Source organism: Juglans regia, chromosome 14 (assembly GCF_001411555.2).
Source record: "Juglans regia cultivar Chandler chromosome 14, Walnut 2.0, whole genome shotgun sequence".
NCBI classification, from domain to species: Eukaryota; Viridiplantae; Streptophyta; class Magnoliopsida; order Fagales; family Juglandaceae; genus Juglans; species Juglans regia.
Genome location: NC_049914.1, coordinates 27,351,473 through 27,364,429, shown reverse-complemented (window position 1 = coordinate 27,364,429; position 12,957 = coordinate 27,351,473). Strand labels below are relative to the sequence as shown.

At 36.7% G+C, this 12,957-nt stretch overlaps 1 protein-coding gene and 1 non-coding gene across 2 annotated transcripts; both read right to left on the bottom strand.

Moving 5' to 3' along the window:
• Positions 1-336: 336 nt before the first annotated feature.
• LOC109001697 (receptor-like protein 2) lies at positions 337-3,003 on the bottom strand. The gene has a single exon (XM_018979091.2). It carries the CDS (start codon positions 2,783-2,785, stop codon positions 527-529), a length of 2,259 nt encoding a protein of 752 aa, XP_018834636.1. The 5' UTR covers positions 2,786-3,003; the 3' UTR covers positions 337-526.
• A 3,398-nt stretch (positions 3,004-6,401) lies between these two features.
• Positions 6,402-6,531, bottom strand: LOC118344644. The gene has a single exon (XR_004798422.1). It is a non-coding gene; the product is annotated as a small nucleolar RNA snoR80 (small nucleolar RNA).
• Between the last annotated feature and the right edge of the window lie 6,426 nt (positions 6,532-12,957).

Below are 12,957 nucleotides of genomic sequence, written 5' to 3'. Positions count from 1 at the left end.
GGGCAGTCTGAAGACTCGAGTTTCATAAAGGTCCCTGATTTGGCATCAATTACTTGGTAGCATCGTAGCCCTATTGCAGGTAAGATACAGTCTTGGATATCTGATATCACTTCTTCCTTTTGTACGTGGGATGAAATGTTTCTCAGAATGTCTTTTGGGGGAAACTCTTAAGGACTTTGGATTAACTTGTGATTAGAAAAGTGCATCGTACTCTTCTCTTGTATCTTGAATGAAGTGACAATTAATCTCTATATGTTTAGTCTTCTCATGGAACACAGGATTAGAGGCAATATGCACTGCGGCTTGATTATCACAAAATAACTGAAGAGGGGTAGGAGCTGGAAACCCAATCTCTTGAAGGAAGTGTTGCAACCATGCCAGCTTACTAGTAGTGTGAGCCATTGCCCTATATATACACTACATACAACTGACACTTATACCTTCACACACTTATTTTAATTACAAACATGTCCTCTAACAAGATTAATTTACAATTTCAAGAAAGAAGATCATGCACTGATGGCTTTCAATGAAATCTGGTCAAGCACATTCCTAGCATTACACACAGTCTATTTTTCACGTTTTCCAGAAACTCAAAATATACAACTCTCCAATTACGGTTGAAAATCAAAGGACCAATGACTCCCCAAAATCCTGTAATGAGGCCAAGAATAGTACTAATATGACTCCATCTAATTGCAGGTCCATCTTCCTCATCTTGAATGTCTTTGTTGCTATGAAGAATAGGGGCACACTCGTATGGAAGGGGGGCTCCACAAAGTCCAGGATTGCCCTCATATGCAGAGACATCAAAGCTTTGAAGCTGAGTTCCTGATGGTATTTCTCCGCGGAGATTGTTGTTTGCCACGCTAAACTCATGCAAGAAATGCAGACTAGCGAATGATTTTGGTATTTCGCCAGACAACTGATTTGCAGAGAGGTCCAATCTTTCCAAGTTTGTAAGCTCAGATATTTGGTCTGGAATGTTTCCTGAGAAGTAGTTATGGCTAAGATTCAGACCATTAAGTTGCTTCAAATGACCAATCTCAAGGGGGATGTTACCACTAAGACTGTTGTTTTCAAGGGATATTTTTGGTCCCATGTTGGATAGGGAATTGAACTCCAAAAGGCTATCATTTTGTGTTGCAAAGATTGAAAAAATCAAAGAACTATTGTCCATTAAAGCTTGTTCTGATACCAATGCTGGCAATGCACAAAGTTCTGTAGGGATTTCACCCAAAATCAAGTTATTAGACAAGTTTATACGAGAGAGCCTTGGTAGAGTCGACAACCATCCAGGAATTGAACCTGTGATACGATTGAAACTTAGACCCAAGATTTCTAGCTTCTTAAGCTTTAATAACCAGATTGGCAATTGACCTGTGAGTTGACAACGAGCGAGACCCAAGTATTGGAGATTCCGAAATCCGTCAGGATCAACTATGCTGTCCTCTGTTGGCAGGGCCTCGTGCAAAAAATTCTTTGTAAGGAGGAGAATGCTAAGACTCTTGCAACGCATCAGAATGTTGATTGCCCCTGTGACATTGGTTAGCCTGTTGTAGCTAAGTGAAAGGAAGGACAAGAATTTTAATTGAACCACCTCCGGTGGGATTTGTCCCTCTAGTTGATTTCGGGCAATTCGAATTGCTCTCAGGGACTTGCATGAGGAAAGGCTTACTGGAAAGCTACCAGTGAAGTTATTTTTCCACAGGTCGAGTGTAGCAAGTTGACGAAGACGGGAGAAATTAAGGGTGGAAATATCTCCTTCAAAGAAATTGAGCCCCAAGTTCAATGTCATTAGGTTTGTGCAATTCATCAAAGATGTGGGCAGTGAACCTGTCAGATGGTTGGTATCAAGGAGTAGATGCTTTAATCTGTTGAGCTTTCCAATATCTACTGGGAGCTTGCTACTCAATTCATTGTCATATAACTCAAGGCAGGTGAGTTTGGTAAGGTTCATAATGTCATTGCTAATGGGACCTGTAAGATTATTAGAAGGTAACGAGATTTCTTCTAACCTTGTCGCACTGTATATATCATGTGGAATTAGTCCTGAGAGCGAGTTGAAACCTGCCTGGAAAATCTCTAGTTTGCTACATCCCCCTAGTCCGTAAGGAATTTGGCCATCATGATGATTAAAAGAGAAATCAAGGAACCTGACAAAGGGAGAATGCATACAGAGGTAGTCAGGAATAGAGCCTGTGAAACTATTGTGGCTTACATTGAGCTTGTCCAACTTCTGTGCACGTTGGAGGAACCAATATTGGATGATCCCATTGAAGTCATTGTTGGAGATGTCAACTACTCGAATTGAGGAAGGCCAACTGTTAGACGAGCCATTAGAGGAAAATAATAATGATATATCTCCAGCTAGATGGTTGTTGCTCAAATCAAGGACCTTGAGTTGATTGAAGGAGGAAAAAAATCTCACAGGGAGACAACCTGAAAGTTCATTGTGGGAGAGATTGAGGTGGGAGAGACTTGTGAGGTTTCCAATATAGGGAGGTACACTCCCTCTGAGGCCTTTAGAGGGTAACCAAATACGAGTGACCCGACCTTTATGATCACAAGAAATACCTTCCCAACTGCAACATTCAGTGGCAGACCAATTTAAAGAAGGGGAAGAAGTATTAAAGGGTAGGGACAAGAGATAGTTGCGGTCTTTTTGGTTGCATGCTTGACTTGCAGAGAAAATGCTAGAAAAGAGAAAGAAGGTGAGGAGGAGATCATGAGGCAGAGAGTACTGCATGTTCCTGCTTCGTAAGTTCTGAACTTGAAGGAGCATAACTTGTTATTTATTTCTATCAAATATGCATGTGGGAGAAAGCGCGTGGTAGATGGGGATGCTTGTGATCAACGTCGTCTTCGAAAATCTCTCATAACCAAGTTGACTTTTTGTATTCGAGAAGAGGAATCTGAATGGTGAAAATGACATATGAAACAGACAAAACTGAGAAAGGGACCATATTAAACGTATTCTACAATTATAAGAACTAAATTATTTCTGGGTTAAGCATTAAGTACTAATTTAGAGAAAGGGTTCAAATTAGTGAAACCAATTTATAACCTTATTATAATTTAGCCTAATTTCTTGTGTTCGTGTTCTATATGATACACCAGCCATGGTTGCAAGTGTTTGGAGTTCCAACTTTGAAAACGCATCAGATGCTTATAAGAGGACGACACACCACTTCATAATAGATAGCTAAGAGCATCTCCAAACAACATTAATTCTTTAATTTTAACTAATCAAGAGACTGCATTCTCTATTTGAGCTAATTTCTTCTTCGATAAGTTCTCTATTCATTTATGTATAATCTGCTGGAGGTGCCTTCTTTGACCACTACTGCGTCCACATGCACCGTTCCAAATTATCTAGATGTCTTTTATAGAGTTAGAAGTCTTAGCACTAAAACAATCACTACTCAAAAGACTCAAAAGTCTTTGGAGTGAGTGTTGTTCAACTTGGATTAACATAGATTGAAGATATTCACAGAGACCAAAATCTTAGATCTCCTTCAATACAAGGCGCTGGAAAGATTGACGTCAAAACTTATTGTTCCCACCCACAGTTGAGACCACATTAAACGTCATGGATGATTGTATTCATGATGTTCTATTTGACATATTAAATAATGGTTTGCTCTGTACACAAAATAGAACATCATTAAAAATCTTGCTTGTGTGCTGTGCAGAAAAAGTCATCAGCCGTATGGGATGACCATAACTTTCCCGTCTATCACGCTGCCTGTTTGTTTTTGTTGATGAGATAGAAAATTAAAATTAAAATAAAATATTATTATAGAATATTTTTTTAATATTATTTTTATTTTAAAATTTAAAAAAATTAAATTGTTTATTTTATTTTATGAAAGAATTTAAAAAAATTATAATGATGAAATGTGATAAAATAAATCGAAAAGAATTGTAAAAACAAAGAGACTGACCATCCCCATCACTCACCTACACAAGACTGGCCAAAGCAAAAACGACAATATTAGAAAAATCCTTCTGAATTTTGACAAAGCTGAACTGATAATCGTTCAGCCAGTGAGATGGTGGCGAACGACTTTCATTTTCTATTTCTTGTAAAATATGGACTCATCTCCTTACTTGACTCGCCAAAGAAAAAAGAGGCCGCGAAAATCTAACGTACATTTTTAGACTACTTTCGTTTAGATATTGAATTAAGTTTACAGAAGTTTGAGTTCTTTATAAATAATAGTAAATTAAGATGATAAAATGAATTTTATGAAGTCTATTTAAGATGAGTTTAGATATATTTGGATGTTAAGATAATTTAGATGTATTTATAAAAAATTGAAAAAAAATTATAAGTTCTACGTGTAAAGAATTATTAAGTTGAAAAAAATTATAAATCTCACGTGTAAAGAAATTTGAAGTTGAGATAAGTTTATTTCCTCAACCTATTATTTTTCATCTACAAAAAATATAGAAGTTCCAATTATCATTTATAGAAGAACCTAAAATTATTAAACTAATAAGAGAAATGTGAAGTAAAAAAAACAACCAACAAGGTTGTCATGGTAGAGTCCAAACTCAGTCCAAAACATGACCATATTATGCATCTCCATAATACTACATCAGTGGTGTATGTGTGTCCTTCTATGCTAAAACATAACCATACACAAGCCATACACAAACCATATACAAACTAGAAAATTAATTTAGTGCAAATACAAAAGAGTCCCAACCAAATTTAGCAACACAGTCCCATAAATTGTCTAGCAACACAGTCCCAAACTAAGTACAAATCCAAAATAGGCCCATACAAAAAAGTCCAACAAATAAATACCAACACAGTCTCATTCAAGTCAGAAATTACCAACAGTCCACAAATTATATACCAAAAGAGTCAGAAAAGTTACCAAAATAGTCCACAAATTACCAACAAAGATAATATCCACAGTCCACGAATTTAGTTGCTACCCAGCTACATATTTATCCAGCCCACATGTGGCTGGGCAGCCACTAAATTCTCAAAAAACATTAGTTCTATAAATATTAGAAGTTAGATATCTACATAATAAGGTGTCGAAGGAGAGTTAGATCTACCTTCGGAATGAGATTTCGAATCCTCAAAAATTGCTAGTTGAATATTACGAAAATATTCAACTTGCATGGCATTCATACCACGTAGATCTAACATCATCATCTTGCCTTCAAATTTCTTCTTCTCTAGTTCAAAATTTTTTCTTCTTTAATTCAAATATTTTCTCGCTTTTTTGGTCTGCCTTCAACGCAGCATTTCTCTGCTCTTCCATGGTCGTGGCTCTATCCTCGGTTATTTTAGCTAAAGAAATGCTAATCTCAGACTCTTTGCCTTCCATTGACTTCCGCTTCCTCTCCCTTTCTTTCTCAGCTTTTTTGCCAAGAGGTCTCTCCGCAAAAACCTCCATGTTCTCCTCCATCGTGTCAATAGCAGCTTCACCTTGTAGCCTTCTCCTCGTCCCAAGGGTAGAGATGTGTTGTTGCCATTTTAGTTGGTGTCTCAGAAGACACCAACAGTGCTCCATTGTGAAGTTACTCTTCTCCATCTCTTTATACAAAATTTTTTCCTTCTCAATCTACAAATACATAGGAATATTGTTAGTTCATAAATCAGTCCTACATGTTTGTGAAAATTAAAGGAAAATGTTACATATCTTGTCTTGCTCTGTTGCACCATTCGGATGCAATGACTCTATTTGTGCTAAAAATGCACAAAACTTATTTGTGTATTTTTGAATCGAGTATCGATTCATCAAAGAAACTACAGAACGGTTCACATTGTTCTATTTTTTATATTCATGATAAAATTCAGAAATTCTTTCCCACATTTGAGTGGACTTTTGATCAGTGCCCTTTATTGCATCGATACTAATGTTGAGCCAAGCTGAGACGAGGAGGTTATCCTCCTCTGCAGTGAAAGATGCACCCCTTTGAAATTTTTTTGGAGGAGGCCTCTTTTCACCGTCATTGAATGTTGCGTTGGGGTGCTATTACAACCCTCTCCTCCACTTTGTAATAGAGTGGTGAAGAAGAGATCATCATCAATTTGTGTGCCTATCCTTGAAAAATATTACATTTTCAAAGAGTCAGAAAAGTTTAGAAATTTTCAAGTCCCACACAACAACAAATATTACATCATCAATTTGTTTGGATAAGTTGGTATGCAAAGAAATATGTAAAAAAATATGCAGAAAAATAGCAAATTCATCAACTTCTTGTTCTATTTTGCAAAGAAAAACAACAACTTTGCAAAACATCAACAAAAATAAACTTCTTGTTCTGTTTTGCAAAGAAGAACAACAAACACATTTTATTCCTCATCTGTTTTGTAAAAAACAGCAAAGTAAACTTTGTTTTTGGTTGTGGAGTCAGAAAAGTGTCTCAACAAATAATATATGTGGTGTTTCCGGGATCAAATGGCATTGAAAGAAACCATCGATCGGGATAGCCACAAACGTTATATGTAGCGTCCAAGCCATTATCCACATACATATACTACTACATACACACATAAATACACCCTAAAGCATGCTTACATGAAAGGAAAGAGCAAACAATAACAGCAAAGTGAAAGAAAAACACGAAAAGCAAAGCAAACAGAAAAAAATAAAATAGAAAAAAACTCAGCAAGATAAAAAAAACTTATGGAAAGAGCTTTTGGACCACCACATGAGGTTGCAGTAAGAAGACTAGCAAGAAAATTAAAAACAATAGCTCATGTTCAAAGAATAGACTAATATAGTTTGAAGTTAGAGGGAAGACGCAAATTCTAAACAGAACAACCTTAAGATTATAATCATGCAGCTGTACTGATGTATTCATGAGAAGATAGATAATGGACATTTTTTAAATCTGTTTTTAGTGTACAGAAGGGTATGCCTTTCAGCATCAACAAGCCTTGAGAATGTTTTTAAATCTGTTTTTATCTTCAACTCAATTTGGGTATATGGTCCTATTTCTAACACTTAATAAATTTGAGAATGTGTGTTGAAACTAATCCAAAACAACAACTCAAAATGCATAATCCTTATCCACCAGAAACTATTACAAGCCTGGTATATGGTCCATATATTCAGAATCAAAGATCAAATCATGGAGAGCAGCATTACTTGAAGAAATCTCCAATAGAAAAAAGAATCGAAAAAAATCAGCATCAACAGAAAAAAGAACCGAAAAAAAACCCAGCAAGATAAAAAGCTAATGGAAAGAGATTTTTATCTTCAACTCAAGTTGGGTATATGGTCATATTTCTAACACTAAATAAATTTGAGAATGTATATTGAAACTAACCCAAAACAACAACTCAAAATGCAAAATCCTTATCCACCAGAAACCATTATAAGCCTGGTATATGGTCCATATATTCAGAATCAAAGACCCTGTCAGTTTGGATTTATCCTATGAAAAACAAAGCTGTGCAAAGTAAATGGGATCAAATGACCGAATGAGATTTTCTACCACCAAAATGACTAGCAAACAGAGTGAGACACGAGAAAATGGCTATACACGAAAAGCAAACAAACCCAAAAATAACAAATCAGAAACAATGGATTGTAGTTACTGAAAACAGAAAACAAAAAAAAAATATGGGGGCTCAACTCTAAGACTCTGAGTTGGCTGGACGCGATGATAAACAATAGAAGAAAAATCAGCAGCACAAACTGAAGAAAAATCAACAACATCAACTGTAGAAAAATCAGCAACGATAATAACCAGCTTACCAAAACAAATTCATATCCATTTCAGAAATTCAGAAATTCATACTCAATACAAAGCTTACCCAAACCGAGAGAAATTTTTGCGTTGTTGAGCCAAGCCAATAGAGAGAGAGGAAATTGCACAATCGTGGAAGATCGACCCAGGAACTGAGATAAAATCGATTGAGAAAGTTCGAAGAGGGAGAGATGAGCGAGGGAGAGAAGAGGGAGAGGAGTTTCAGAAAATAAAAATGGTGGAAGAAGAGAAGAGGGAGAGACGAGTGACCGAGCGAGGGAGAGAAGAGGGAGAAGGGTTTCAGAAAAGAAAAATGGTGGACGGATAGAAGAGGGAGAGACGAGCAACGAAGCGAAGGAGAGAAAGGGGAGAAGGGTTTCAGAAAAAAGAAATGGCGAGAGAAAGAGGGAAAGAAGAGAGACGAGAGACGAGGGAAATGGAAAACACAAGGGAAAAAGAGAGGGGCAGTTGGACGGATATCATAAAATATTTATTTGATCACTCTACAGGAGCTCGCCAACAATGAGGAGAGAATGAGATTTACTGTAGCATAAATTAGAAAAATATAGCTTTGCCTATTCCAATGTAGTGATTTTATTTCAATGGACTTTAAAATTTAGATTTGGACTTGGCAATGGCTAGTCCATTGCCAGTGCTCTTACACAACAATATTTTAAAAGGAGGAGTATTTTTGTAAAATACCTTAAACTAACATTATTTTACAAAATTACCCTTATTTTCTAACATATGTTGTAAAATATATTGTGAAATGTATTGTATGGATATCAGTACTCTTTTTCTTTAACGGTACTGAAACTACCTTGTCTAGGGCTTAACGGCTCCCGATTCATTGTAGTTGAGCAAGGGAATCATATTGAAATATTGATGAAAAGTTGAAACTAGAGAAACTAAACTGATAACTCTAGAGATCAGCCCAATTTATTACTGAAAGAACATCATGCATGTATATACTAGGGCTCCTTCTGCACAATCTAGCCAGAGACAGTAGTATTGGCTGCGATTGTCTCATCGAGCCTATCTTTTAACTTGTCTAGTAATAAAAAATATGCAACTCTTCATTTATGGTACAATACCAGAGGACCAACCACTCCCCAAAATCCTGTAATGAAACTAAGCGCCACAATAATATGAAACCATAGGATTGAATCTCCATCTTCCTCATCATGAATGTCCTTGTCTCTACTCATGTTTCTTGTAAGATTGCCACACTTGAGAAGTGGGGCACCACAAAGTCCAGGGTTGCCCTTGTATGCAGAGGTATCAAAGCTTTGGAGCTGAGTGCCTGATGGTATTTCTCCGCATAGCTCATTGTCTGCAACACAAAAATTACGCAAAAAATGCAAACTAGTTAGTGAATGCTGGTATTTCACCAGAAAACTGATTTGCATAGAGGCCCAGATCTTCCAAGTTTGTGAGCTCCGATATTCGGCTTGGAATGTTGGCTAAGGTCCCAATGAACCAAGTAGCTTCAAACGTGCTATCTCTACAGGAATATGGCCACTGAGACTATTGTTTCTAAGGACTATATTTGGGTTCCAGTTGTAGATGGAGTTGTAGGGGGGGAAACCAACGACTATTTATGCTAAAAATTGGTAAACGAAAAGAGCTATTATCTCCTAGATCCTGTTCTGATACTAGTGCTAGCAATGCACAAAGTTCCTTTGGAAATTCACCTGAAATGATAATGTACGACCAAATTGGAGATGGCCATCGGTGGTCTCCTTAGAGTGGCACTGAGTTGATTAGGGAAACCCCAATTTGATTCGAACAAAGTAGTTTCAATGGAGATAATTACCATGGTATGGAGGGGTCTCAAAGTGGTATTATCTCGATTAGGAGTGCATGGAAGTCCACGGGTGACTTGGTATGGTGAAAGTATTAGAACTAAATCGACCAAAAGGGAAACTTGAGAATTGAGATACCAAACTGATAGTTAAGATTAATTTACAATTCAAGAAAGAAGATCATGTACTGATGGGTTTCGATGAAATCAGGCCAAGCACATTCCTAGCATTACACAGTCTATTTTCAATGTTTTTCAGAAATTCAAAATATACAACTCTCCAATTATGGCTGAAAAACAAAGGACCAATGACTCCCCAAAATCCTGTAACGAGGCCAAGAATAGTACTAATATGACTCCTTCTAATTGAAGGTCCATTTTCCTCATATTGAAGTACTCTAACAAGATGATGCCACATCATTGAAATGATGATTGATGGAGATTAGCTGTCTTTTGTGATTGAGTTTGAAATTTGGACGCTTCGTGCTTTTAAAATGAATATGAATTTTCTAGAGTTGTGAGGTCACGCGAAACGAATAGACGCGGGAGTGGGAATTTTTTATGCTGAAATAATACTTGGTCAGCAACTTAGACTCAACAGATTAGGCCAGTGAAAATGACCAAAGTTAAAAATACTGTAGTTTTGTTGAGTTCACTACGGTGGATTTTTATGCAATCTAGTTAAAGTTTGGCCAAAATATAACTATGTTGAATCAACTACTAGTGCTTTTAGTATAAGAACTAAATTATTTCATAATTTATTTCTGGGCAAGTATCCAGCCATGGTTGCATGTGTTTGGAGTTCACCTTTGAAAGTGCATCAGATGCTTGAGCATTCCCAATAGGTTATGTAAAATTCATATTTTTGTAAAATTTAAAGAAAATAACTCAAAAGTGGTGTCCAACCAATTATGTATTTCATCTTTATTTTCCAAATAACTATAGTGATCCCGCTACATTTTGCTGATACCGTTCACACCTCTAAGGTCTCGTTTGTTTTCACAATACTTCTTATCTCATCTCAGCTAATTATTACAATTTTATCAAATTTTCATATAAAATAAAATAAATAATTCAACATTTTCAATTTCTAAAATAATAATAATATTAAAAAAAATATTCTAATAATATTTTATTAAATTTTTAACTTTTATCTCAATTCATCTTATCTTATTTCCAAAAACAACAATGTTTGTTTTTAATTAACATTATTTTTAATTCATTTCTCCCTCCTTCGGTTCTTCTTTCGTTGTTGCTTTTGTTTTCCCTAGTTTCATTTCAGCCCTTGTTTTGTTTGGCGCCATCTCGTCCTCCAGTAAAACTGAATCTCTTGTTCATTGATTTCATCATCGAGTTTTCTCTCAAGGAAAAAATGGCTGCCTCATCTTCATCAAGCAACACTGACACTGGAAGCAACAAAATCCTCTCTTTCGTCCTCTCTCCAAACACTCCAAAATCGTAAAGGGTGTCTCGTATAATTTCTTTTCCCAATTTGTTAAAATTTTCCCTCTTAATTTTAGGGTCTGATTAGCTCTTCTGAAAAGGGTATTAAGGTTTAACTTCTGAGTTCCTCACTTGAACCAATGTAGGTTTTGTTTATGAGCTTTGGGTTAAAATGGCAGCAAGCGAAGCTATTTGAAACGGAAACAAGTTGCTTCGATTTGTGAGAGATGAGGGGTTTGAGTTCTGGGAAGATATTGTAAATATTAAAGATACGAAGATATTATTCGTAGTTACGGAAAATATTTGAAATGATTAAAAAATATTAAAATAAAAATATTAAAATTATTTAAAAATAATAAATAAATTAATGTATAATATATATGATATATTATAAAAATTAGTATATAAAATAGAAAGAGTAGATTTTGATAATATATTTTAAGAAAAATTCTAAACATAAACCTCACACCCTGCACACCCACTTAAAAACATGTGATTTTATTTTTTTATCTTCATATTTCATATTTTTAAGTGAGTGTGCAGGATGTGAGCCTTCTGTGTAGCATAACTCATATTTTAAACAATAAGAGGAGGAAACCTGAGTGCTCTAATGACACACTTCACTTCATAATAGAAAGGGAAGAGCCTAAGAGCATTCGCATTCGTCTCCCAATAAGTGCTCTTGAGCCAAATTATAGGGAAAAAAAAAGAGAAGCGAAGAAAAGCGGACTTTGGCGGACTTCTCAAACTAAGTTTTGATTTTAGGACTAGTACAATTGCTCCCCAAATTACGGCATGCCTTGGTGCCGGTGAGATCTGCCTGTAGATTCCGATGTCCCTGTTGACTGTGGCCAAAAACCTAGAGTTTGAGGAGGCGTCTGTAGAAGAGAAAATCAAGGGGTTATAAGGAAAGGAGTACGTGAGACAGAACCATGAACCAAGATAGGGAAACGCTCACTGAGGTGGGACGGGGACTACGGCGACGAAAATGGAGCCCACGGACAGAGGCGACGACGTACGGCTTGGCCACGCACGTTGGCCGGAACCAAAACAGAGATGTGTGAGAAAAACCTAGAGACTTGCTATGACAGCCACAAAACCACAATGGAATTAAAAACAAATAACGAAGTGAGAGCGATCTGAAAACCTAGAGTGAGAGAAACTGAGATGCTTACCGTCGTTTCACCTAAACTCCGGAGAGGAACTTGTAGGCGACACAACCCACAGAGCAGCGGACGGTAGACTTACAAATCACAAGGGAGGGGCGGGGAAAATGAGAATAAACTGCGTGTGAAAAAGATAATGTGAACAATTGGTGAGTGTAGTGCATCGTGGGCACAGAGAGAGATGAAGAACGTACGGGGAATTTACCTGTGTGAAGAGGAAAATCGGCGATGAAGCTGATCATAGCGGTGGTTTTGCACGACGGGGATGAGTGACCGTCGTCAATTGAAGCCCTAGAAACCAACCATGGGGCCTGTCGCACAAACAAACTGGAGGGTGAAATGAGAGGGAGAAATAGAGTGCGTGAGAGAAAATGGGGAGGAGAGACACTGAAGGAAGAAGAAACAGATGGGAAGAGGGACTTTACAACTTATCAAAACGGCGTCGTTTCCATTAAACGGGCCAAGTCGTGGGCCTGGATCTGGGCTTGTAATCACTACTAAAAAGATTCTCAAGTCTTTAAACTGAGCGTTCAATTTGGATTAACATAGATGGAAGATATTCAGAGAGATCAAAACCTTATATCTCTTTCAGTGAAAGGCACTGAAGATTGATGTCAAATCTTATTGTTCCACAGTTGGGGTCTCATTAAATGTAAGAGAAATGATATTTATAGTCGTGGAGTGCATAAGTGCCACACAATCTTTTGAAAAATGTGAGTAAATACGAGATGACCATTTGAAGTTTTTTCTTTTTAAAAGTAGGCTCTACTATTTTTCAAAACGATTGCGTGGTACTTGTGCACTCCATGACTGTATATA